The sequence below is a fragment of the Amphibalanus amphitrite genome, unplaced genomic scaffold (genome assembly GCF_019059575.1).
Source record: "Amphibalanus amphitrite isolate SeventyFive unplaced genomic scaffold, NRLGWU_Aamphi_draft 000012F_arrow, whole genome shotgun sequence".
In the NCBI taxonomy this organism is placed as follows: Eukaryota; Metazoa; Arthropoda; class Thecostraca; order Balanomorpha; family Balanidae; genus Amphibalanus; species Amphibalanus amphitrite.
This window is the reverse complement of record NW_024881508.1, coordinates 437,919-464,484: the sequence shown is the minus strand read 5'-3', so window position 1 is coordinate 464,484 and position 26,566 is coordinate 437,919. Positions and strand designations below refer to the sequence as shown.

The following is a 26,566-nucleotide window of genomic DNA, read 5'->3' as shown; positions in this document are numbered from 1 at the left end:
AGAAAATTCATCGATCTATCATTTGAGACTAAGAACCATCGATTCCTTCAAAGGTTGACCGAGATATCGCTCGCCGAAAACAGGCCATTTAACACGTAAACCCTATGGGCTGGTAGGAAATGTACGCCGTGGAGCAGCAGTGCTACCAACTAACTTCGGCGGGGGCCGAGGTCGGTCGATAAGGTCCGAAATTCGCTAGCTAGACTGTCTTACTGCTATATAAAACTTTGCTTATCAAGACTGTTTACATTTTACAGTGAAGCTGGTTGTGTATCATTATATGCATTATATAATTGATGAAAAATTCTACGAGTAGCCGAAGTCAAAGTATTCTAATCACGAGACTAATTAGCAGTGCTGTGGAATCTTGTGAAGGTCTAAGCTCCGTGCAAGCAGGCACCGTAGGTACCCGGTACCGGGTGTCCTCCCTTGATTTTGCCGTTTCAGTTTTATCATTAGCCCTATTATGGGCGTTGCATGGAAAGAACGGGACCAAGGCAAAAGTCGTCAGGTCCCCCCCCCCCCCCCCGTAATTGAAGGCGTTCCGCTGCTTCTGTGTGCAAGGCTCCGTGTTTCTTTGATATTGCGGCCAGTGGCTGGTTAATTTTTACTTTTAATTAAGTGGGTTTAGCTTGATGATGCAAATATTTTCTAGTGATTTGCAACATGACCTTTTCTACTTTGACCTGAGGCAAATTTTTCCAGTTGACCTTTTCAGGTCAACTTATAGCCCATTTCAGGCATCACAATACAAACATTATGTCTGTAAAATCAGCATAATGCAAGGACCAAGCTTTGTGTTAAAAGTTATTGCAGAAAAACATTTTCCTCAAAAACATCAAGTTTTGGAAACTTTTGACATCAGGTGACACTTGACCTCCACAATATTGCCGAGTACAGGCCAGGTGGCGGGTACACTGGACTACACCGTAAAACTTCGAAATCATGTTGGCAAACTTTTGACACCGGTGATAGCAGCATGTGCTGCTATCACCGGTGAAATGGAATATTCCATTTCGCGAGCTGATGTCACACTTCTGTTAGTGTTGGAGGGATAGGCTTGTTGACAATGACGTCTCCATAGAAACCCAATTTGACACGTGTCATAGACTCATAGCAGCGTGCTGCTTAGCTGCTTTCACCAGTGAAACAGGGCCCTGGAGGTCAAACCATTGACCTAGTTCAAATCTGGTATCATCATTCTGAAAGAGCTTTGATAGAGCCATCAAATGAGTTTTCTGCAGTGCTGTGGCTCTATTTGTTCCAGAGTCATAGACCAATTGGTGAAAATTGTCAAAATCGAGGAACAAATTCATGGCAGTTTTATTTTTGGTGACCTCCAGTCACCTCAGCAATGACTTGATCAATTAAAAAGGACTTGGATAATTCTGAAAGATCTTGTAATGAGCCATCTGCTGATTTTTTCTTGCATTTTTCTATTTTCATAAATCACAAACAGGCCTATGCCTAATCATCTAATGACAGGTGAAGTCACATGCACACACAATACACATGCATAACTACACTGCCCTCCCCCCCACTCACACGCCACTCCTTTGCATCTGACAGAGGCCTACTCCATCTCATAATGCATATCAGAGTTGAAACGTATGCTGACACCTCTCGCTTGAGCTGCCCGATCGGGTCAAAGAAAATATCTGACTTGGGCGAGAACCCATCTTTTTTCAGTGTCTTTCAAGCTACTTTCCAAAATGACCAGGGCCCTGTTCGCCCGCTGTTTTTATATCAGGAAGTTATTGCTGGCGCAGCTTGGCCTCTCATTGGTCTAACGAATAGACCACTTGAATTCGACCAATGAGGAGCCAAAAAGTAGCAGCATGGTCGCAGCCTGCTGATAAATAAACGGGGTGCGAACACAGCTCTGGTGTGGCCAATTATGTCTTCACCCCCTCCCACCTGGCGAAGTTGGCTAAGAGGCCCAAGTCCAACCGGGCGTGGGTTAAGTCTACTTCTCCCATCCTCCTTTTTTTTGGCTTTCCAATCATGTTGGTCTGGCAATTCATCTCCAGTTTTGTTGTAGCGGTGGGAAAAGTAATTTTATAGTGGTTATCTGAGTCCCATGTGCCGTTGTAACTAAGCCGGCATTCGATTTTTGGTCTCTGGGCGCCTCCTGTCTCGTTTCCCCTCGTCCCTGCCGCCGGCTATCTCCTGAACTCGCCGCAACTCCTGTAAATGTTTCTGTACTGATATCCAAGACCCAGCGAATGTGAGATACCTTACCGCCAATATGTGGCTCGTATAATTGATTTTGACTGTGGTGACTCACTTTGCAGGTGATATTCGCCAGACAGAATGCAGTGCTCTTTCAGAGTTGTGAAGTCTTCATGGATGGCAGTGTGGCTGCAAAGGCAACTCACATTAGCACATGCCAAAAGATGCTGCTCACAAAATGCTTCATCCACCCACTTTGGTTATAGCACAGTTAAGGAAGAGGAGAAGGCAGGAAAAGGTGAGGTGATTTGTACACTGTATGTTGAAGTTTGTGGCTGCATACCTAGTTATTTTTTTACAGTTTATTGAAACAGTCTTGTTGAAAGTCAGGTAGAAATGGAGACATGCCTCTTAAGGTGGTTTATGTAATAAGTATTTAGCATCGATTTTGCCATCTTAAAACGCAACTAAAGAGGCTCAACTGTGTGACGTTTGGCTACTAGTGTTGAGGGAAGATGGCAGTGTGTTCAGTTCAAGTCCAGATCCACCTATGAAACTGGCACCTACTTTTCAGTTCACGAGGTCTTCTCCAGCGTAGCGGCGAAGTATGACCTGATGAACGACGCCATGAGTTTCGGCACCCACCGGCTTTGGAAGGACACCTTGATGAGACGACTGCGGCCCTCCCACCGGACCAAACTGCTAGATGTCGCGGGTGGTACAGGTGAGGACAATGGGCGGCCGAACACGGCGTGAAAAATAACTGGGGCAAAATAGTGACATTTTTCTGTATAGAAGTGATTGTCTGGAGTGTTTCAAAATAAGTGACGTTTTCGTCGATGCATCATGCATAACACAAGTTCTGTTAAACTTAGGTACAAGAACAAAATTTTATCAGATGTTCCCATGCCTCCATCTGGAATGGGAATCAAATGATCTAGTGGATAAACGTTTCGGTGTCGTTTTTTGTTTTTTGCCTAAACGTTGGGCGCACAGAAGCCAGCAATGACGCATATTTGTTTGAAGTTGATATTTCGGCAGCTTTGCTCAGCTTTGTCTGATCAATCAGCTCTGTTTGTAGAATCTAGCGCGACATTACACATCCATTAGCACTGTGATAATATTCTACCGGCGCCGGCCTTTTAACGCTCAGTCGGCGACGACCCCTGACCCTGGATATCGCCCCTGACTCACCGCTCTGGCGCCTCACCGCCGGGCGGCGCTGACAGACAGCTCATCAGTCCCGGCGACCAGTATATCAGCTCTCCTGGCCGCGTTCCCAGGTGATGTGGCGTTCCGGTATCTGACCCACGCCGACCTGTCGGCCGGAGAGGCCGGCGAGGTTGGCGGCGTAGAGCCGGCTGCTGTCGATGTCGATCTGGAAGCAGAGGCGGCGCGTCTGGGAGTAGCTCCGATCGAGCTGGACGAGCCGGTGGACGTGACGCCGCCCTCGGACCCGACGGTGGTCGTCTGCGACATCAATGCGGACATGCTGGAGGAGGGGCGGCGGCGCGCGCGAGAGGCCGGCATCGAACACCGACTCCGCTGGGTGGAGGGTGACGCGGAACGGCTGCCGTTTGAAGACGGAGAGTTTGACGCCTACACGATCGCCTTTGGCATCAGGAACGTGACTCACATTGATCGGGTTAGTGGCCGGTAGATGGCTACACTGGAGCCCGGAGTCCGTAGGAGGTTCGGGGCAGCGGCCCTTTGAGGATTTGTTGATGATCACTCGGTACCTTAGTACTTTCAGCTTTATTTTGCGTTGCAGTTACCGTCAAAAATGTTGTGCCTTGCTTGGAGTCCGTTTCGAGCTTACCTGATGCTGATGCTCTGATGCTTTGAGCTTGCTGGTGCTCTGATGCTTACTCATCACTTGTTCGTTTGGAGCCCTCGCTGAGTGGGTAAAGCTAATATTTGTTTATCTGTTCCGTCTTGTCGTTTGAGTTCCAGGAACAGAGGCCGTCTCTAGCCATTTCTGTAAAACTGGCGGGCCAGCTGGCGCCCAGATGACCCCCCCCGGCCCTGGTATCTGCCGCAGGCACTGGCTGAGGCGTACCGCGTGCTGAGACCCGGCGGACGGTTCCTCTGCCTCGAGTTCAGCCACGTTCCCAACCCGCTCATACGATGGTGCGTCGTTACATAATTGTATTGGCAATTGGCATAGCTGTTGAGGGTGTTGGTAATGGGAGGTGTTGAAGATAATGGATTGCTAGTTTGCAATAATTAGCGTGGTGTAATAATAAATAGCTGTTGCGGCTCGTATGATCTGCACCAAAAGTTTATACGATCCCAAACATATTGCGGCCAGCATCATCATAACAAAACGTCAAATTGAATGCTTGTTTTTCAGCGACTAAAGCACCGACTGGAAACCAGATCGCGTGTCCCTGCTATCTCAGATATTCGCCACTGCCGTCTTGAATATCCGATCGATCGATATCACTCCAGTATAACTCGATCTGTGGTGTTCCAGGGCGTACGACCAATACTCCTTCCAAGTGATCCCTCCAATGGGCACAGTCCTGGCAGGCGACTGGAAGTCCTACCAGTATCTGGTAGAGAGCATCCGACGGTTTCCCGCACAGGTAAGAACACACCGTGGACGCCCATCGCCGCGTACCGGTGTGGCGGCTATGTCGTCTTGAGAGGTTGGGCTTTCTTTTCTGTGAAGTTACGTGGAGCCAAGATCATTCGCAGTCGGTATTATTTGAAATATGAGTGAGCACGGTAAATAAATGAAGTACTTAGTTTGTGAGAGGGTATGTTTGTCATTTCACCTATTGTACATTGCCGACAGTCTAAGATCACACCACTAAGAATGTGCTCCGCACTGGTTTTGTTTACTGAGTAATCAGTCTGCATACCTGGCACGAACCTCAGAAACAGCCCGGAGTGTGTCACGCCAGTCGACAACATACAGTCGCCCTTCCCACACGCCTGACATTGTGGCGTCTGTGCTGCCCGCCGCGCTGGTGTGGTAAATAATACCGTGGCCCCTCCCCTCCCTCCTATCCCCTCCCCGGACTGTTTCTAACCGGCCTGATAGTTTGATGCCTCCCCGGCGCCTCGTTCAGAGCATCAGCTGTTTGCCGCTTGGCCCGTGGCCAGCGCCGGAGTGGTCGTGAGGAGTGATCTATCACTGCGCCCAGACAGAGAAACGGAGATCCCTCCGGGCACGCTGGGGGCACGGAGGTGGCCAATGGCCGATCCAGGGAGACGAATATAACACAGCTATGTGTCATAAACAAGACGTTGTTCGATCCCCGCAAATTCATTCCACGATATTGGGTCTCCAGAGTTTTCGCTCCATCCCTTCCCGTGTTTTACAATTGTGATAAGTTTCTTCGATATGTGCTGTATTTTTTTTTTTTTTCTGTGAGGATGTCGGCAAACTCGACGATTCCCCACAGTATGATGAAAGACACTCTTCCCTCCAAATGCCCAATCCCCTTTGATCAGCCAGTGATCACTGATCACGGTCGTGGCCCGTGTCGCCCCTCCCCCGATCCCACCGTGACAATCCCGCAGCTGTGGCGTGCCGACAGCACTGACAGCGTCCCCGGCCCGGACCCTTTCAGGAGGAGTTCGCTCAGATGATCCGCTCGGCCGGATTCGGGCACGTCACCTACGAGAACCTAACGTTCGGTGTCGTAGCCATCCACTCCGGCTTCAAGATGCCAAACTGGAGCGCAAAGAGATAGGGAAGAAAGGTGTGACGCGTACCAAGTGTGCAATCAAGTGACACTTGATCTCAAGTGATCAAGTGTGTACAACTTGCAAGTGACGCGTACAATTCATTGTCATGTGATAAGTTATTGAGTGAAGCTCTTGCGAACGATGTGAACTATAGTAGACTACAATGTCTGTGTTGCGTAACTCTATTGACTCGTGAGTTGTGACAAGCATGTCAAGACGCAAATCATGCTCATGATTTTGATTTCATCGATACAGTATGGTGACGCTCCTAACCAGGTCTTTTCTGATCATTTAACGAGCTGAATGTCGGTTAGTAATTTCTCTGATCTTACCAAAAACTAGGTCGAAAATAGCCGGCTTTTCGATCAAATTTAGATATTATCAGGCGCACCGCAAACACATATGTACCGACGAACCTGGATTTATAACAGCTCTGGCGCGCAAAGGCCACGCCCAAACTTGTGTCAGGCGCAGACCGCGACGATAGTCTGGTAATGGATGTTGCACTTCAGCCACGGGTGCGCGCGGTGGAGCAGAGAGTCGCTGGGCCCGGCTCCCTTTAGGGTGACATTTACATGCAATGAACGCATTCTTGTTCATGATTTATTTATCTGGGGTCAATCGCCAAAGACGCATCGCTGTGGAGGCTACCTACATTGCCTGTGGGCTTCAAAGACGCGAGATTGCATTGCAATTCTCTAATTAAGAAAAGGTATAGTACCGCAAAAACTGACTTTATTAGCAAAGCTTGCACATTGCACACCCCGATAATTCACGCGGATAAGCGACGACAAAGTCGACAGCCGAGAACACGCTGTACAAAACACAATCCCAAAAGGGAAACAAGTCTTCCGGGAAGCCGCACCGCTGGGCGGTGGGATGTTGGGATCGTACTCAGTCGATGAAAATCAGCCCTGGGAATGCATTTGGCACTACGACACAATGCTGACAGTCCTCCAAGGCACAATACGAGAGAGATACTCACTACAAAGATAGAAAAACGACGGTGGGAAGAGCCATGATAATCAGATCATATTCATTCCAAGCACCTGGCAAGCTAGGGCATTCCGGCTCCAAATAAATATGCCCAGATTACATTGTACCACTATCTGTTAACATTGTTGTAGAAACACGAGACTGTATTGCTTTGACTTGCGATTAAGTTATCACCTAACTTAGCCGCTGACATAGCACCGCTGTAAGCATTGCACATTGCATCAAGTCATACGCATACCGTATACAGGACTGAAGACGGAACTGGCAGGACACTGACTCTGGTAGGCAGTCTAGGAAGCACCGGTATCTGCCGGCCGGTCCAGGCCGGTCTAGAAGCGCGCGTGCCCGTGGCGTGCAGTAGAAGGCCGGGGGGCCGGCACAGTGCCAAGATATGCAAGCAAATAGTGTCGCTTGAGCCAGTAGAGCAGTGGCAGCTACCGCCAGCAACACTGAGGCCCTATTGTTCTACACAACGGATCTAGCAAACTTCCGTGGAGTGACCTTAGTTCTACGACACAGCAACTGCTCAGCTAAACAGCCTGACTCGCTCCACATCTATCCTGACTCGGGAGTCTGGCGAACTCCCGACCGCTTGTGACAAGCCGGTTTAAAGAGCATGTGATATCGCTCTGAGGAAGAAAATGTGCACTTTATAACGCCGCTCACTAGCCCATTCCCACACAAACTACTCACTAGCTCACTACTACAATACTACGGACTGAACGACCCTAATTTCGAGATAGGTAACCTGTCAGAACAATGAGGATTCGATGAGACAGATCAACCGAGTACGCGGCCACATCACCGGCACAAGCCATATGAGCAACTATCTTGTAAAGACCGTGCTTCGAAAGACGAGCAGAAATCGCAAGTGGCATGCCTTTTACACGTCAGAGAGCAAACGAAGCCGCGCAAGTCGTTCCCCAGACATTCCACCGCACTTCGGGGCCATCAAAACCAAACGGAAGGACATCTCCGAAGACAGAAATAAACTCAGATCCAAAAGTTCCAAGTGGCTCCCGCTCCATACGAGCATCACTCACATTGAGGTGCCAGAACCGCGGATGGAAGACTGGACGGTCCTGGGCAGTCTCGAACGCACATCTCCGGCGTGCAGTAGCGCTCCGTCCGGACGCCGCTCAGCAGAGGTGGATGCCGCCGGCGCCGCGGCCGTGCGCACGCCGGACGCTGGAGATGAAAGCCGAGAACGTGGCGGCGCCGGTGACGGCACCCAGCGCGGCCGGGTTGTTCCTCACGGTGCGAACGGTGAACTCCGCTCCCGGCTCGCCCGGACCGGTCACCTCCACCTCCACAATGTGCATGTCCGGGATGCTGCCAGCAGACACAGATATGGTAGGGTAAGAAAACGCACACGAAATAGGTAAGAGGCCAAGATGGTTAACGGATGAGGACACATAGAAACCACAAAAGACATAAGCACACGAGAAGACGTGAAAGACCCAGGCACGGTGGGAGAAGAGGACTGGCAGACGAGGACACGACGAAGCCCGAAAGCGCAGTATGTTGTGCCTTTAAAAAATGGGCATTTATTTCTTTCTCCCGGCCATCCAATTATCGTTTCTGACCTGGCGTTACCCACAGGTGGGTCAGGTCAGGTCTGACATCATGTGTCAGGTCTGACATCATGAGGTCAGGTCTGACATCATGTGTGATGTCAGACCTGATGTCAGGTCTGACATCAGGCTACCTCTGATCCGATGCCCGTACGCTGAATCAGGGTTCGCCTGGCCCTCTCTCTGACCCATCCTCGCTCTGACCCTAATGTCCCCCTATGACCTCAGCAACTCCGCACTGACCTGGGGTCGGCGACCAGCCGGCCGATGACGCCGTCGAAGCCGAGGTTGTGCGCGGCCAGCGCGGCGGCCGCCATTGTGTTGACATTGTGCGGCGCCAGCGGACAGAGCTCGCGCACCGGTCCCTCGTACAGGGTCACCTCCTGGTCAGAATCGGCGGCCTCGGCGGCCAGCTCGGCCAGCTGACCCGTCAGACGGTACGACTCCGGGTGCTTCCGCATCGTCACACGCAGACCCTGGTAAGGAGATAAGTCGGGCGTGAGCAGGGCAGGTCCGATTTCACATCGTCACACGCAGACCCTGGCGGAGCGGAGGGGCGGGGGTGTCGGCAGGGTCCGATTTCAGATAATCACACGCAGCCACTGGCGGGGCGGGGTGTGTCAGCAGGGTCTTACAGCTAGCCATACACAGACCCTGACAGGCAGGGGCAGCAGGGCTGCACGTGGACGAGGCAGAATATTTAGAGGAAGAAGATTTGAATGATAAGCACTTTAAGGGACAAAAACGTATCGAGTCCATAAACCACCAAGGGTATTGTAGTGAGGATCATCGTGATAATTTGAATGAAAATTACCTAAATTCATCCAAAAGCATCAACGTCACGACTTGACCAAAGACCTATCGACGTGACATGTACGGACTACCTCGGCCAGCAGAGGCACCACACGCTAGTTTGGCCGTCTAGTGCACCACATGGAGCTCCTGGAACGGGCGTTCCTGGATGTCCGCCGTTCGGCCAAGGACACGGACACTGCTGTCCCATGTCCGAGAGGACGGGTATTGTCCGCGGCGCAGTGTGTCCGGTCATACTCCGAAACAGTATACGAAACATAAATAAACCGAACCAAACTCCCGTAATGAGCGCCGGATAGGCGCCGACTACAGCCCAATGGAATGTTGCCTTTGCGGAGTTATGGCCCACACAGTGCTCTCGGTAAATCTGCGTGGATAAACTGCCGATAAAGACGTGGGCGGTCTTGTGCGTGACGGACGCGTATATCAGAGGAAGTGACATCATGTCCGGCTATGTTGTGCTAGACGGTTTTATGGTGTGGATTTAGCTCATATGTAGACGTTTGCATGAAGGGAAGAGCAATAATCCAACGTCTCATTCGCAAAGTTGATAGGAGATAGAACATTTTACATGGGTGATATAGAGGAATCATGCACTGTACAAGGCCATCGTGCGAATTGTGTATAGTTTTCACCCAGTAAAACGCATTCTGGGTGACGAACGAGAGGGCACAGTAGTGAGCTCTGCGCGCGCACATGTGCATTGTGCAAAATGAGACATGAAACTGATTTTCGCGGGTCACTCGCCATCCGGTCTCTAACGGTGTACACTTTCAGCACACTTACCATCCCATCATGAAATTCTGCGAAACGGGAGAACTTTGACGGCTTGTGGCTGTCTATCAAAGCAGAACACAGTCCACCCCACTCAACAGACTTGAAGTGACTACAGCTGTTCCCACCAACTGCAAACCATCGTCGTCAGGAGTCTCATGATAGCGAGTGCCGGAGCGTCTCGAACCCGGGCTCTCACTGCCGGGAGTTATCACTCTACTAACTGAGCTAGTAGAGTTCTCTCGTTTAGTAGAGTTAGAGTTAGAGAACTGTAGCTAGTAGGACAAACCGAGCTACCGAACAAACTGAGCTACCGGACAAACCGAACAAAGGACGGACGGAAAGGACGTGTTGGAGCTCCCCTAGCCCAGACATCCGACCATTATCATCTATCCGTCCGTTACCTTGAGTGTGTCCAGATCGGCCATCTTCTTGATGTCCTCGCCACCCCAGAGCGCGCCGGCGGAGATGTAGATGGCGTGTCCGGATGTGGAGGCTACGTCTCGCAGTCCCTTCTCCAGTAGGCCGTCGGCCAGCGCCGTCGGAGAGCCGATCAGGTAGTCGCAGACAGACAGGAACAGCGCGCCGTACTGTCACCATGTGCAGGCAATGGGGGAGTCATAAATGGAGAGGAACAGTGCAGACACAGATACAGTCAGCCATGACCTATGTAGTATGCATGTATGGCTAAGCACACTGAGAAAAGCAGGGCTAAGTTCTGCCCGCATGAATTAAACAAAGCAAAGGGTACAAAGCCAAAAGTTCAACTAAAATTATCATCATTTATTTTGAGTAAGATAATCAATTATTTCAAATTAGCAAAAAAGGTGCGGGGTATTTGTGTAGATCAAGTGTAGATGAGGTATGGTTGTTAAGTTGGTAGGTTGCAGGTTGGTAGGTTGTAGGTTGGTAGGTTCAAGGATGTAGTTACTAGTTAGGTAGGTAAGGTTGGGTCAGATAAGATTACGTTTTTATCTTCACTGCATTTCATCTACATATTTAGTATTTACCAAGGTGTGTCTGATACTAAGCTAAATCTGAATGTGCAACTAATGCCTTTGACATTTCTAAATTTTAGCTTATTTTGCAGCCATTGAGGGGGCTGTCTGATTTCCTAATTAATTCAAGTTTTTGGTGTACATGTCTGTTTGATCCCAAAAACATCACAGCCTCTGTTGTGGTACAAATATAAAAAAGTCGTCTCTTGCTTCTAATGTGGCAACAATATTCATTTACAGGTAGTAGAGAGGTAAATAGAGTATTAAGAGGCATACAAATAGATAGGAAATGCAAATGATAGAAAAGATAGCTTCAACTTTAGTCTGGCACTTAAGCTTGTGGCAGATGTTACACAATGTTAAATTGTTTTTTACCTTAAAGGTGGTTTAAGCAAAAATACCAGTAACAAACTCTCCAGCTTGACAGTTTAAGCAGAGAGTACATGAACAGTCCCGGCCAATGTCTAATTCACCACATGAAGCAGCCACTTACCCGAGCTGTTATGGATGGATGAGCTACCTCAACAACCAGATCAGGCTCCCTCTCAGCAAACTGCTCCAGATTATCTAGAGCTAAGCCACCTATGCCCCTCAGAACATCCTTGGTTCGGTTCCATACAAATACCACCTCCAATGATGGCTCATTCAGAATGGCATTGAAGATGCTCTGCCCTGAAAACAGAAAAATGAATATAAATACCTACCCTGTTAGACTAATAAATAAGGGTCAATTGAGTATAACAGTCCTTAATTAGGCCAATAATGGTTTTGTCAAAGGACATAACATCAACTTTTATCATTGAGCATTGCTTTCCAATCAATAAATGAGGCTGAATAAAAAGTGGAACAAGATCTAGCTTGCTGGTATCAATGTGAATGCACGCATCTCACCTGGTTTAACACTAGAAAAGCAAGCACTTGTTCAATATCCTCTGGTGACTCACCCAACATTAATATATTTTGCATAAATTAAAAATTGATGCAGGTTTTTGTTTGTACATGAGACAAAATAGCAAAACACATCCACACATTTCGTTTATTAGCACTTAAACTCTAAGTGTTTTGCCTCACTCAACTGTATTTTCTCAAAATATTTAACCACGTTTTTTACAAGAGAAAAACATATCAAAGCTCTCACCTAAGTTCCCGAAGCCAACAATCCCGACACGCCTTCTGGACATCATTTTCGCAGCTTGCAGAGATCTTTCGTTTTAGACTTGAAATCTGTTGAAGTATGTAAGTAAGTATGTAGTAGGTACACGCCACACAGCAGGTATTCAGCAACCCACCAACTCGGCCCCTCACGATCCACCGCCCAGAAAAGCAATGGCTGACTGCGCTAGCGCTCACCTTCAACAAGACCTTCGCTCACACAGTTTGTAAACAATCCACTCAGCCTCAAAATGCGCCACTTCACGAATGAGCTGCGCAATGACTGCCTTTTATCTTTAATTCTGGATTGTTTTTGCCCTGGTTTTTGCTTCGTCTTTCTTTGATTGCAGCTTTGCACCAAAAATACCGAAAGTATCAAATATTCATATCATTTTGGAATTAAATAAACTTTTTTAAAAACAGTTTAAGCAAAAATAATAATTTTAAAAACTAATATGAGGAAAATACTCTTGAGTTGCCTAGCAACAGTCAGCTGTGAAGTGGCAGTGGCCTGGCAGTGGCTGTGAACTGTGTAGGACCGGAAACCGGAAACCGCGCCAGTCGTCAGCCAGTCGTGGGAGGCTTGGCAGCAGAACGCCGGAAAAGAAGCAGACGATAAGGTATAAAGCGTGGCAGTTTGAATGGTTGTGAGCTGCGATTAAATTTGTTTTTTGTGTTTTTCGCCAAAAACTGCGAACGCATCTGTAATTTAATCAATTAATCAATCTAGTGATTTACTGACGCCATTTGTGAGTTGGGACCCGTGTCGGTGTGCCGCTGTTGACGAAAGCACGGTATAAGAAGTCAACGGTCAAGGCAGCTCAAGGTAGGTGCCAGTGCCTATTTATTGGCATGGATGTGTATATTTGCGATCATGACATGTATGGCTCACTGACCACCTAAATCTATGTATAACATATTGCAGTTCACTTTAAATGATGCCTGAGTTGTCGCGAGTTGAGGCGGCAGTCGCCAGTCGGCACTCTTGCGGCTTACAGTTTGCATTATGCTAAGTAAATTGCATTTTATTTATGCGTTCAATGTTTCAAATATGAAATGAGCTTCGCATTCTGACTGCTTTTTCGGACGTTTCCCTCGTCTTCCTCACATTTTTCTTCAAAGTTCTTGCGAATCCTATTTCATCAATCGGGCCACCTCTCACAGCATAATTTCTTAACCTCTGCAGCATTCCCCTCTCCTAATTCCTTTCGTGCTCGCCATGCCTCCTAAACGCAGGTCAAAGAAAGGGGTGAAGTTCAGCAAGTTGTCTGAGGAAGAAAAGCAGAAGTTCCTCGAGAAGAAGGCAGCCATGGAGGAAGAACAGCGGCGCAGGAGGCAGGAGCTCCTCTCCATTTTCCTCAAGGTCGGTTTTGAGCTTTTTCATGCATCGAAATTGCTCGCCCTTTTTCATTCGCTTTAACACGCGCAGTGGAAGGGTTGCGAGTACCTACTACGCCCAGTGGAAGGGGGGGGCGGATGTCGCCCCCCTAAGATCTCAGCTCCCACTGGAGCTAGAATAACGAAATTTGGAGGGTAGGCGGGGGCCATGGGGAAATATGTTGTGTGTGAATTTCATGACCCTAGGTCAATATCTTCAAGGTCAAATGGGGTCAAATGTGGTCAAATCTGCCATATTAGCGACTTTTTTGCGTTTACACGCCGATAACTCAAAAAGTTACCGACCGATTTTCTTTAATCTTTCACTATACGAAAGAACAAACAGTTGTGAGTATGTATGGTGAATTTCTAGATAATCCAACAATAAATATGGCAGTAAGAAGCCTGCTAAGGGTAAGATGTCGCCGGCTGAAGCGGGATCGGCCGACGCGGGAAACGCGGCAATCACAATTTTGTGTTTACACACTCATAACTCAAGTTGTTACCGGCCGATTTTCAAAATTCTTTGACCATATGATTGCCTGTACGTTCCTCAGCCTTCTCACCGAATTTGACGCGAATCTAATATAATCAGCGGTAAGGAGCGCGATGTAAAGACGGAACCGTCCCGCCCCGGCACAGTCTACAATTCAGGCGGCGCGTAACGGCTAGCGCCGGCCGCCGCGCCGCCGCGGCGGCAGGATGTTTGACTTTACACCGCTATTACTAGAAAAGTTGTGAACCGATTTTCTTACTTCTTGCACTAGAAGATCCGAAATTCAATTTTGGACAGGTAGCCGAAATTTCACATTGATATTATGCTTGCGGCGCGAGTTATTGGCGAAAAACAGGAGGGGTGGGCGAAATCCGCCTCCCCCCTTCCACTGCGCGTGTTAAAATATCATGATCATTTCGTTCCGTTAAACGTTTTCGATATAAGATTGCCAACAACTATCTATCTCGTTTTCGTTAAAAGCAAGCATTGCAACGCTTATTTGTAATTCAATGAATTTGTAATTCAATGAAATTAATGACTAATTCGCATTGTTCGGACTTAGTTTGAACCTGATGCATGATTCGGCCGATTTCAGATCAAACTTACAAAGGAAGAGGAGATGACCAAGACCAACACTCACAAGCTCAACGATAGATGGAGAACAATTATGAGGGATCTAAAAGCGAAGGAACTTATCGGCGAAATCGAGGTGAGCATCCACAACGTTCGGAATCCGGTGTTACTTTGCGGTGCCGGTGTCGGTTGACCCAAAGACTATTCCGTTTTATGCCCAAGCGTCATTCGGACTTTTCCGAAAGTATTAATGAAACAGTCGTTTTCATTTGTGGCATGATAATGATTCCACACTTACTGCTTAGTCTAGCTAGCCTTTCCGAAATGTTTGTTTGTGGGGGGGGGAGGGGTAACCGTGTGAGCAGTGAAAGTGAGGAAATGATTCGTACACCATCCAGAATGTCACAGACTCACTGCTAAGTTTTCTCACTAAACGGCTTTCTAACGTGATTCCCCAAAAATGAGCTGAGTTGTGCCGGAAATATCGTCCTGCTGCTGTGACCCGGCGCCGCCGAATAACACGTCTCCATGGCTCCACAGACACTGCGTCAGGTGTTCGAATCGCAGCTGGACAAACGGGACGAGATCATCCGGCGACTGTTTAAAGAAATCGAGGACGGCGACGAGCAGCACAACATCGCCGTCCGCACGCACATCGAAAACCTGGAGCGCATCGTCGGTACGTGTGGGGTGTATTATCTACGTATGTTCGTAAGGGTTGGCGATGGTTGACCGAAGTTTAAGCGTGTCTACCGTCATGATTCGGAGACAGCTAGTATTTTGGGAGCTTGTTGCCGTGTTTTAGCTATGTTCCGTTTATTCCGGATACCGGACAACAGCACGGGACAATTTTTATATCGCATCGCAGCGAAGACCATGTTGTTTGCTTGCTTGACAGACGGCCATCGTCTTCACCTGCGGGAGGCTCGCACCACCTTTGACGAGCGGCTGGTGACGCTCAACTACCGGTACGAGCGGGAGATGAAGGGCATTACCGAGCTGCACACTACTGATATGGACAAACTGGGCGACATCCTGTACAAAATCGACACGGACATGTCGGAGGCCGACAAGGAGGCCCGCGCCGAGTTCCAGAGCAAGAAGGAGGAGGTCAAAAATAAGGTACGGTGTCGGCAAAGGGAACGAGATGTTAGCGGTGAAAATGAACACCGCGCTCATTCCAACAACGCAGATACGAGTAAATACCGACACTGCCATGGGTTACCGTAGGTTTATTTTGGAGGCATCAACACTGTTTGACAATGGAAGTATTTCTTTTTTATATTTTCAAGCACTGGTAACTTATTTTATATGCTTATCGATTCATGTAATTTTCACCCGTGGTTTTGTGTCTGACGGACCACGGTCGCCGCGTTTCAGAACATCGAGGAGCGCCAGGGTCTGAAGCTGTTCCTAGAGAGTGTGATCGAGGGTCTCTGGGATCGATTTCAGAAGACGCTCCGCACCTACTACGAGGTATGAATGAGTTCGGGCCTCGGGGCTGTCACGGGCGGTTAGCGGGTCATCTTTGCACCGCGTAGGACGGGACTGGGAGGACGTGGCAAGGATTCGATATCTCCCGGCCGCGGCTGGTCTCCATTAGGACTGTTATCGTTATCGTATGCCATTTATGTATGACTGAATGACTGGTTTACCACCCCCACCTTACTCAACAGGAGACTGAGGGCAGAAGGAAGGCCTTCTATGAGCTGAAGGCCAGGGAGGAAAACTCAGTCGAAGTTATCGCCAATCAGACCAAGAAAATACAAAACCTTCAGGTCGGTTTTATGATTTATCGGCTTCTCATCTGATAGCGTAAAAGTCTTGGCCATTTTCTGTAAGTTTGTTCAAACGCGATTCATAAGAAAGCTTCGTCCTAATTAGGACACTAATTAATTACTGACCAGTTCGTCGGCCGTGGTTTCATACTTTCATGTTTCCGACTGTTCTGTGTCGCTGGCGAAGGAATCGTCCTTAGAGTGTCTGCGGTGCCCTATCGTATAATAAGCGGTGTTTCTCTCCGAACCTCTCCCGTTCCCAGGACGAGATCAGCAAGTTGCGCTCCCGCCTGGTGGACGGCGCCCAGGAGCACTCGCGGCGTACCAGCAGTCTGAAGGAGGACCGCAACAACATGAAGCTGTACCTGCGCCGGGTGAAGACGGACGTGGCCACCCAGCGCCGGCAGGAGGACGTCAGGATGAAACAGCTGACCGTCATCACCGGACAGGTCATCAAGGTACAGGTCATGGGGCCAGTAAGGCTATGCACAATGCACATTGCACAGCTTATTGAGATACGGGTATTATTTGATTATGAACGTCGAACAGTACAACGGAAGGTTGTGCGGAGTCACACTCGTTGTCAGGGTATCGACATGGCCATCAAGATGCGAAGTTATTGTCATATATGAACATGATCCTCGGGGGCGTCGCTGGGCTGTTTTAACGTCCAAATGGCGACGTTTCTTCGTTTTTTTTTACAATGTGCCTTGCCGTGACTGCCGGCTGCGGTCGTGTGTCTGGCTACCCGTCTAACAGTCCCGCCGGTCTGCGCTATCCTCAGCAACTGGAGCTGCGGGAGCGGGACGCCGACCAGATCATGAAGCTCTCCGAGTGCTGCAGGAAGCTGGAGACCGAGGAGCAGAAGATCATGCCGTTCCGGGAGGCGCCGCTCACCGACCGAGAGAAGCGGATGCTGGAGGCCTCCGCGCAGGAGCCGGCCCAGGAGCCGCTGGCAGAGGTGAGGACGGAGCGTAGGAGCCGGCCCAGGAGCCGCTGGCAGAGGTGAGGACGGAGCGTAGGAGCCGGCCCAGGAGCCGCTGGCAGAGGTGAGGACGGAGCGCAGGAGCCGCTGGCAGAGGTGAGGACGGAGCGTAGGAGCCGAGAGGTGAGGACGGAGCGCAGGAGCCGGCCCAGGAGCCGCTGGCAGAGGTGAGGATGGAACACAGGAACCGATGACGGAGGTGAGAACGGAGCGCAGGAGCCGCTAGCTGAGGTGAGAACGGAGCGCAGGAGCCGCTGGCGGAGGTGAGAATACAGGAACCGCTGGGAAAAAGAACTTGCTGAGCACACGAAGCAACTGACACAAAAATGTTGGCTGAGAAAATGGCGTTAGCATTGCCGTCACGGGAACCTTCATCTTGGTCATGGTGACTGTTCTGAGTATTTACCTCAGCACCCCGTACCTATCATTAGGCCCTGCCCAGTATCTGTCCCGGCCTGAGGCCATCTCCTGACCGCTGTCCCGTCGTTTGTGTCCAGGCTCTGACCGAGTACAGCGCGCTGGAGAACTTCTGGCGCCGCTACAACACGGCGCTGCTGGACCGGACGGCACTGGCGCTGCAGAAGGCAGACCTGCGCTCGGAGAACCAGCAGCTGCAGGAGATGCTCAGAGACTACCTGGAGAACCTGCGAGCCGGCACAGTGACGAAGGCAGAGGGAATTCTGCCGCAGGTGAGACGCTGGCAAGGCAGTCACGGGGAGATGGTCACGACATTGAGGACGAAGGTTGTTGTCAGTGCGGTTTTATGACAACATGATCATGTATGAAGGTCTTTCATAAAATTGTTTGATGACGTATTCGGTACGTCTGATGTGTGGTGGATTCGCAATTCACACATCATTCCTGATGTTTTATGACCGTTCTTGCGCCTCTGATGCTTCCCCGAATATTGAATAGTGTCTTGTGAGATTTCCGTGCGCTGTCACGCTGTATCTCTTTCTCAGATGAAGGCATCCAGTCTGTCGGTGGCCCCAGCGGCCAGCCGGCGCGCCAGCACAGCTAACGTGATCGAAGCCGCTCACGTCGCCAAACACCTGCTGCCCAGCTGCTCGCGGCTGCCGCCCTGCTGCCGATAGGCTTCACAGAGGTACCGGCCCTTCCACTATAGATGACGCGCCAGCGCTGGTCGCTACGAGACGGGACAGGGGCGTGTGACAATGCGATCTTGTAGACCTGACTGCAGTCGAATCAACGTAGAATGACGATTAGAATTGACTGTTTTGTGCCTGCATTTTACTGCACTTATACAGTGTATTATGCAAATTTGTCCTGTGATTATGTTTCGTCCAAGCGTTTTCACATGTCTGCGCTTCAAAGTGACGTCTTATAAAGAAAATCATCGAAAACTTATTTATTAAATCATGTCCGTGCAAATAAACTCGGTAAACATCTAGTGCAAGTACACAAACATAAAACAAACTGCCTGCGGCTATGTACTCGGGCGAATATCGGCTCTGGTTCGGCGCGGGCCCACACTCCCCCCCACACACAGACACACGTGCGCACGCCGCGCGGGACCGATAATACTGGGCCGGCGACGCTCTGGCCCGGCCGGCGGAGCCCTATCATCACACCAGTCGCTCGCTCACACGTCTGACAAAAATACAGCGCTGCCGCGGCCGGCTCCCGGCAGGTGGCCTGTCAGCTGCAGTAGCTGCACAGAGCTGTCACAGCGGAGGGCAAACGCCGGCTACCGTTCACAGCTGTGCACAGGCCGCCGGTCGCACGCACGAGCTCTCTTGCGAGTCCACTCTACAGGGTGGCTTTCTACCATCCTCCCAACACTCGTCGCACGCCTTACTCTACCTCACTCATCACTCCCACTCACTCAGTCACTCGGTTCAGTCATCAGTCACAGCTCGGCCACTGGTCGCACGCCGCAGAGCAGCGGAGCGGAGAGAGAGAGGGTGAGAGGGAAGAAGGCCCGCGCGGTCGCGAGTTTCACAGTCTCTAGGTGGGAAACAGAGCGTCGGACGGTCACCGCCGACCGTCTAAACCTTGACGATGTCGGCGTTGGCGTTGAGATCGCTGATGGGCGTGGTCCCGTTCAGCTTGGTCTTGGCGACGGTCTTGTTGGGTCCGTCCAGGTCCATCCACAGTTTGCGGAGGACGGACTGTTTCTGCACCACCTCTGGGACAGAGCCCAGAGACTGCAGGGAGAGCGGGCAGGTCAGAGACGATGATCAGGGGTCCAAGAAGCGGAGTAAAACACTGTCGTATTGAAGAACAAAGTGATGAAACATTGGCGTGGTCTGACGGCAATATTCGGAAACCTCGCGTTAGTTTTCACGAAATGATATCACCGAAAGCTTCGTCAGCTACACCGATTTAAAGTTATCGCCTTCGCGCCAGGTGTTATCGTAAAATAAGCTACCAGGTGGAGGGTGCCGAAATCGATTTCAGACATCAGATATGAACATTTGGCGATTATGAAGCCTTATCACCACTGATACTGGGATGTTCACATGAATTGTTGCATGCATAACAGTCTGTTAAATTACTCCAGAAGCGTGCTCAAATTCCACAAATGGTAAGCGTTTATGTCATGGCAGGAAAACGCTTTTCCCTAAGCCACTAATGCGTAAGGATAACAGTCGACGATGCATGATATCAGAACTATCACATCGCGTGCACAGTTTGACTTACGACGATGACGTAGTCGATGATTTCGTCGAGCGTCTGAATCTCGGACTCGGCTTTCTGGACGTTCTCTGTGAGGATCTGCTTGTGTTTGGTGTACTTTTGTTTGAGCTCGTCCAGCTGCCGCTCCTTCCTAGAAAGCTCCTGACGCAGACTGGTTGTCTGGGGAGACAAGTGGCATGCAACCGTGTCAGCACTGACACCGTGATACAAAGCCGTGTCAACACAACGCTGACAATGACACCCGGCGTATCCGCGGAGCGCACGTGACCGCAACGCAGAGACCAACGCAAGACGCACAAAGACATCAAGCATATCGGTAACAATATTCCAACCTGATTCACTACCAAGTTTTCCGAGGGTGTGATGTCACGAAACTGCTAAACTAGCCGATGATGTTGACCATGACTCAGAAACACACACAAGAAACCACAGAACCATCGGTCTGCATGCCACTGTAAGGCGCCAGCTGCGCCACTCCCCATCACCTGCACGCGGTGGTCACCCCCGTCCAGCCCGCACCGGGCCGTACCTCAGTTTCAGAGCCCGCGCCGGGCGGTGGGGGAGCCTGTCGCCGCCGCAGCTCGGCGTTCTCAGCCTCCAGCCGGGCTAGCCGATCCCGCAGCTCCCGTTCAGAGTCGCCGGACGTGGGGGCGGGCCTGTAGAATGAGTAGATGGACAAATGTTAGGTGGAGCGCGAACACTTGGGCATACGTTGTGAGGCATACTGTGGACTGGACAGCTGGTGATTCAGGGCCAGAAATACAACTGATTTGGGTCACAAACTGACATAAAACCGTCAGTCACCGTTGGGAAGCGTATCGGCAATATGTAGCGGAATAAAACAAGGGACATTGGTGATTGTTAGCTCGCACGTTTTATTTTGGACTTGCATGATAATTTAAAGCAGTAAATAGACGCACCAAGTAGCAATTATAACTTAATTTTATGGCTAGGCTAAGATAGATCTGATCACCCGTCGCTGGCAATCGACACCCGTTCCGTCGTTTCCATCCTCAGGACATTTCAAATCCCCTCATCCACGCCGCGACCCCTCGATCCGGGCTGGACAGGCAACTTTATCACCTGCGGGTTGCGCCCTCGGAGCGCACCGCTGCTTTTAGGGAGCCCACCCGTGACCGGGTGCAGTAAGTGCTGGGGGCGGGGGGGGGGGGGGGGCTGGTCGGCCTGTCCTAACGGATGGGCTCAGCTGCGGCGACTCACCAGGGTGCCTGCCCAGACCAATGTTTCCCCCAAATTCCTATCATCCTCCCGGCTCTGCAATAGTCTCAATAGACCGAAAGGGTCTAACCCAACAAAACAAACAAAACAAAACGGCAATCGAACACTGTCGCGCCAACTGGCGCCCTTATCCTGCTCACCTGTCAGTGGCCGGCGTGGGGGTCTGAGTGGCCGCCTGGGCGGGCACCGGGGCCGCCGGTGACGGTGTCTGCGCCACGGCCTTCTGCCCGAGGGTGGCCGCCGCCCGGATCAGCCTCTCCACCAGCAGGTCCACCTGGGTGACCTGTTCCTCCAGCCCGGACCCCCCACCGACCGCCGCCTCGCCGCGCTCTGAGCAGCTCTCCTCGCCCTCGGGGGAGTCCCGACCCTCGAGTAGATGTCGCACGGCCAGCTCCTGGAGGCTGTCTCCGCCGGAGAGCGGGCAGCGCTCGTCCGCCAGCGTCTCACCGGCCGGGAGATCCAGGGCGCGCACCATCTGTGAGAGGGAGCGCGGGGGGCCGGCCAGCGCGGCGGCCACCGAGGCTGAGCGGCGCGGCGCCGTCACCGTCTCGGCCAGCCGCGCCGGGACGGAGCTGGAGAGCGGCAGGTCCAGGTCGGCCAGCAGGTGGGCCGGAACCAGGGAGCGCAGCGCCGTCTCCAGCCGGCCGGCCAGCTGACTGAGGGCGACTGAGGCGCCGCTCACCCCGGCCCCCTGACACAGCAGCAGCTCTTTGGTTCTGTTCTGCACGTGGCGCAGGTCGGCCTTCAGCGCCGCCATCTCCTCCCTGGAGACAGAAGAAGCAGAAAATGTAAGGTCACGGTATCCAGAGGTCGGAACTAAGGACTGTGCACTCACCGGTCAGAGGTCATAGAGTTAGTGAACGAGACGGGATGTCAAAGCAGGGTCGGGGCGACAGGTCCACCGTGGCACCCATTGACTGGTCTAATAGCATCACTGGTCAGAAGCCAGAAACGGAAGAGGACGAAGAGGGAAGTCATAACAGGGAAAGCAGCACGAAGGGAGGACGTCCTTCCGCGCTGATTCCTGACCGGTCAGACGGGTGAACGGTTACTAACTACATCGTTAGTCAACACTGACCATGAAAGTTGGACAACCAGTTGAAAATTAATCATGACCAAAAGCAGCATCTTACAATCACTCCCCACATCGTACACCGGGACCTGAACATTGATGGCGATCATATGCACAGTGGATGATCACCGCATCACCATCCATCACTGGCCGAGTGACTCCGTTCGATATCCACGATCGGCACAGCCACCAGACGAGCTCCGTCTGGCCACACACAATACCACCGGCGCCGCACGTCAGACCACACAGCGGCAAAAACATAACGAGGCACGGCCGCCCAGGGCGCCGCGGCGGCTGTGGCCACAGAGCAATCAACCGATGGAAACCGGGGGGTAGAGGACGGGCGGGAGGATAGTGCGCGGAGGATATCGACGGCTTGGAGAGACAAAAGGTGAACTTCAGGATGAGGAGCACAAACAACGTAGGGATAGCGATGGCAAACTTATAAAAGAAGATCAAAGAGATAATTCGTTTCCTATATCCTTGATAGTAACTTGACGATAACATTGCATTACTCAGTTTCGGACAACCGATAAATCAAACATTGGCACACTGTCGCTGAGTGTCGAAGGTCACGGGACAAACAACAGAGAACGGGTCTGACCGGGCGGACAGCGCACACATACCGACATGTGGGAGGTCGGTAGTCGGCACTGAGTGCTACCCGTTACCGGAGTCACAGGCTGTGACTCGCGCACCCGACCATCTGTGTGGCCATCTGCGCCTTTCGGCTGCGCGAGGTGTGTCGTAATATAGAGAGGACGTACAAACATACGGACAGGACACTGGGGCACACATACAGTTGGTCAAGATCGGGATACCGTGACACACGGTGACACGGACGGGCTAGCCACTAGGGTACAGAGAGAGGACAAAGGCCGAGGCCGGACTAGGTCCGATGGAGCACTGGGACACGCATACTAGCATACAGTGCAGTCTGAGATACTGGGGCAAACGGCGGCACATATCGGACTGAGACACTGGGAGACTCTGGGATACACACCGACACAAAGGGGAGTGAGGTGGACTGTCTGGACGGTGGCTAGGTCTGGTATGTAGTAAAAAGCAATAAGAATTGCAAACGAAACATAAGCGCTGATATTGCTGTCAGGTTTTATCAGGCAACACGTGAGGCAAGTTTACTTAGAGATAAGGACTCCAATAAAAAAGGTCAAGATGAATCCTCAAAGACAAGGAGGATAACCATCCAGACACATAAACAAAATGACCGGCGGTGCAGTAGGTAAAAACGGCGACATCCGCCCACCCTGCTCTCGTCAGATGGACCGGCAGTAGGCGAGTCCCAGAGGACCCGACCCAGTAGCGGTGCCCATCCGTGTACTTACGCCCTCTGGTCGGAGATCCGGGTCAGCTGGGCACAGCGGTCCTCCTTCTCTCTGAGGGCGTCCTCGGCGGCGGCAGAGGCCGTCCTCATACTGGCCACCTGTGTACGGGGTCAGAGGTCAGTATCAGAGGGCGGTAGTCTGGTGAATTCGTCCCGATGGAGCAGTGGCCACTGGAGTTGCCGGGCGAGGGTCACAGGCATCGGAAGAGACACGGATGCTACGCAGTATGCAGATCATGCCAGCCATGCTGTTCCTGACTTTCAGATATTGAACACAGTTTTAAAATATTTTATAAGCGGCGTCTTGAAATGGTGACACTGAAATATTATCCATCGGGCATCGATGATGTAAGTATTGATTTCGCTAGAAATAACAAAGGCATGTCATGTTATATCGTTACAGCAAACTGTGGGCTATTCATTTGGCTAGGTGAACTCGTTTGACCACATTGTCGCATATAAATGTCATGAAGGATTGTCGATTGTCAGCCGCGTCACATAAAAGTCCATCGAGTGTGCGTCTCCCATCCAGTCCACCACCACCAAACAACAGGCAATGCCAGTCGTCAGTCAGTGAGTCTGTCAGTCAGAGAATGAAAGTCCGCCACCGACCAGTCCCGCTCCATGCATACACATAACCCGGTGTAGGAGGTGTCAGCAGTCCCTCATAGTCAGTCCGCCGGTCATGCAAGTTGGTAAGTTCGCAGTCAAAACCGTCAGATACGGTCTCAGTCCCTCGTGGTTACCGTTCAGGGTTACAGTCCGTCATCGGCGATTACCACGCCGGTTTCAGTCAACCATCGGACGTCAGTCTTTGCCGTCTACGTCGGGTCTTCTCACTCCGCTGATGACGTCGTCTGTTCGCGCATGCGCCGTCGTGCCCGCTGCCACCCTCACCTCATTCTCAGCCTCCCTGAGTGCATCAACCAGTGCGTTTTTCTCCAGCTGCATGAACTCGTGCAGTTCGCATGACTCAGCCTCCGTTTCCTGTACCTGCTGGAGAAGTGTCTTCTGAGCGGCCACCGATTTCTCCAGGTCCTGTGGAGATGGTCGAGTATACAGTCAGCTTCCGTTACGGTATCAGAACAACAGACGGCGTCACAATGACAATAAACAGCCGTTGACTGAGTCACTGTCAGGGCACAGTGGCTGCTTGATCAACGGGTTAGAGAAGCCCTCGATCAAGCAGTCACATTCATCGATCTCGTACACTACGTCAAAAGCTCAGCTACTATAATCTTGCAGGCGAATATTGCACACATGGATCATCGACTAATGACCAATGGCCATACAGCATCATGAACTCAACAAAAGGTCCAAATTTACAATCTAATTAAAGGGGAGAACTTCCATAAAAGACGGCCCCACCTTCTACATGTTCTCGTACGTAAAACATACCGACAAAATCGATGACTAGCCCATTCTCGTAAATCGCGAATAATAGTCCGTAAAACAAGACGAAGGCGTTTACCGCTAGCTACCGGCAATAAACGACCGGTTCTCGGAAAAGCAGCCCCACCTTTCTTCAGGCCGACGCTCCTGAAAGCTCGCGACGTCTAATTGAACCATTCCCGGGAGATATATTCCGCTCCGTTTCGCCGGAATTACCGTTATAGGAGGACCGACCCATCAGGAGTTGGCCAAAAACGACCGTGAAAAGTATTTCCGTGAAAAGTAGAGACACGTGAGTAGTATCAATGAGGCACAGTCGCCGAGACATTGAGACATAGACGCTGAGACATGGATGTACTGCTACTCCTATCTTCCAGGGTCTTTGACAGGATGCGAGTGTTTCGCCCACAACAATGGCACACTGCATGGCATTTATCCAGCTGACGGTCCACCTGCTCCAAACCCTATCTGCGCGCTCACGCAGTCGACTGCAGAAGTGATGTCCTCCCCTAGACCCCGGGCACCCCTCTAAACGCTCGCTTAACCAAATAAGAACGCAAATCTAGGCAGAGCAGGACCACCCAAACCCCCGCCCCCGTGACCGTGGGTTTGTTAGTGTCACCTCGGCACTATGTTATCGTTACTATCATCTCACGACCCATCCATTCCCCGCCGTGAACCTAGACACAGCCGGAGTCATGGGTAAAGGGACGACTCAAAATAAACAGCCACACTAACAGCGTGGCCATGCGTGTGGGAGCTGGCCGCAGTGGCTTCCGTTTAAAGAACGCCCAAGTTGCTATTTAAATAAATGTTACCATGAATGGGCGAGTTCATTTCAGCAGGTAATTGGTAGTTTTTCTCACACTGACCGTCTTCCCATTTCCCATTCCATCCCCATCGGCGACCTGTACAGTTCTTCAGTATCCGTGTAGTAGCCTGACTGCTACGTGTCCTAACTCACCAAGAAGAAGTGCAGTTCTTTCGTACCTACCTTCAAGACCCGCCGCTCCTCTTAACCGTGACCTGCCATTACCACATCCCTGCTCCCCTGTTACGGTCATCCATGATCCACCGTTACTCCATTCGTGGCCTGTTGTTAACCTCCTCCCCCTGCTCCCCATCCCCGTTACAGCCATCCGTGACCCTCCGTTACCTCCGAGAGCCTTGCGACGGCCGCGCGCGAGAGCTCCAGCTCGTGCTGGAGCGCCTCGGCGGCCGAGTCGGCGTGCTGGGCGCGCAGCTCGGCGCTCTGCAGGTGCTCCTGGTGACGGAGCAGCTCCTGTTCGACGCCTTCCATACGGCCCATCATGTGCTGCACGCGGTCCGTGGTGCGGCCCAGCTCGGTCTGCACCTCCTGTTTGTCGGCCTGCTCCTCCTCGAGCTGGCGCCGCGCCGCCCATAGCTCCTCCTGTGAGAGTCAATCACAGTCGGTCACTGTAACAGTAAATAATCGGCACGCACAGGTCC

At 51.3% G+C, this 26,566-nt stretch overlaps 4 protein-coding genes across 16 annotated transcripts in view; 2 read left to right on the top strand and 2 right to left on the bottom strand.

Annotated features, from left to right (window-relative positions):
* Positions 1–138: 138 nt before the first annotated feature.
* LOC122382762 (2-methoxy-6-polyprenyl-1,4-benzoquinol methylase, mitochondrial-like) lies at positions 139–6,143 on the top strand. 8 transcript variants are annotated; one of them, XM_043368576.1, is made up of 7 exons: positions 139–183; positions 2,295–2,470; positions 2,747–2,896; positions 3,456–3,817; positions 4,214–4,302; positions 4,649–4,760; positions 5,754–6,143. In XM_043368576.1, the coding sequence occupies exons 2-7, from the start codon at positions 2,314–2,316 to the stop codon at positions 5,874–5,876; spliced, it is 993 nt and encodes a 330-aa protein (XP_043224511.1). In that variant the 5' UTR covers positions 139–183; positions 2,295–2,313; the 3' UTR covers positions 5,877–6,143. The 8 variants fall into 8 exon arrangements, with proteins under 8 accessions (XP_043224511.1, XP_043224497.1, XP_043224503.1 ...); XM_043368562.1 differs by having other exon boundaries at positions 178–265; XM_043368568.1 differs by having other exon boundaries at positions 178–401.
* Positions 6,144–6,591: 448 nt separating this feature from the next.
* LOC122382798 (putative L-aspartate dehydrogenase) lies at positions 6,592–12,400 on the bottom strand. Of its 2 annotated transcripts, XR_006256728.1 has the most exons (6): positions 12,165–12,381; positions 11,520–11,698; positions 10,433–10,618; positions 8,685–8,917; positions 7,903–8,199; positions 6,592–7,871 (listed from the first exon to the last, which is right to left on the bottom strand). XR_006256728.1 is itself a non-coding variant. In XM_043368601.1 (5 exons), exons 1-5 carry the CDS (start codon positions 12,208–12,210, stop codon positions 8,007–8,009), a joined length of 837 nt encoding a protein of 278 aa, XP_043224536.1. In that variant the 5' UTR covers positions 12,211–12,400; the 3' UTR covers positions 6,592–8,006. The 2 variants fall into 2 exon arrangements, 1 of the variants encoding a protein (XP_043224536.1); XM_043368601.1 differs by having other exon boundaries at positions 6,592–8,199; positions 12,165–12,400.
* A 250-nt stretch (positions 12,401–12,650) lies between these two features.
* On the top strand, positions 12,651–18,796 carry LOC122382748 (dynein regulatory complex subunit 2-like). 4 transcript variants are annotated; one of them, XM_043368503.1, is made up of 11 exons: positions 12,651–13,004; positions 13,415–13,541; positions 14,647–14,760; positions 15,165–15,303; positions 15,523–15,746; positions 16,005–16,100; positions 16,301–16,402; positions 16,666–16,860; positions 17,187–17,363; positions 17,885–18,076; positions 18,350–18,796. In XM_043368503.1, the coding sequence occupies exons 2-11, from the start codon at positions 13,488–13,490 to the stop codon at positions 18,479–18,481; spliced, it is 1,425 nt and encodes a 474-aa protein (XP_043224438.1). In that variant the 5' UTR covers positions 12,651–13,004; positions 13,415–13,487; the 3' UTR covers positions 18,482–18,796. The 4 variants fall into 4 exon arrangements, with proteins under 4 accessions (XP_043224438.1, XP_043224456.1, XP_043224428.1 ...); XM_043368521.1 differs by having other exon boundaries at positions 12,690–12,798; XM_043368493.1 differs by having other exon boundaries at positions 12,709–13,004; positions 13,301–13,541.
* LOC122382741 (plectin-like) overlaps positions 18,742–26,566 on the bottom strand; it is a 65,946-nt gene continuing 58,121 nt past the window's right edge. For both annotated transcript variants that reach the window (XM_043368470.1, XM_043368479.1), the window contains exons 3-9: positions 26,253–26,507; positions 24,602–24,742; positions 23,706–23,803; positions 21,428–22,051; positions 20,578–20,704; positions 20,052–20,207; positions 18,742–19,555 (exon numbers count right to left, since the gene is read on the bottom strand). In XM_043368470.1, coding sequence (XP_043224405.1) covers positions 19,397–19,555; positions 20,052–20,207; positions 20,578–20,704; positions 21,428–22,051; positions 23,706–23,803; positions 24,602–24,742; positions 26,253–26,507 — 1,560 coding nt within the window. In that variant the 3' untranslated portion in view covers positions 18,742–19,396. The remainder of the gene's footprint in view (positions 19,556–20,051; positions 20,208–20,577; positions 20,705–21,427; positions 22,052–23,705; positions 23,804–24,601; positions 24,743–26,252; positions 26,508–26,566) is intronic.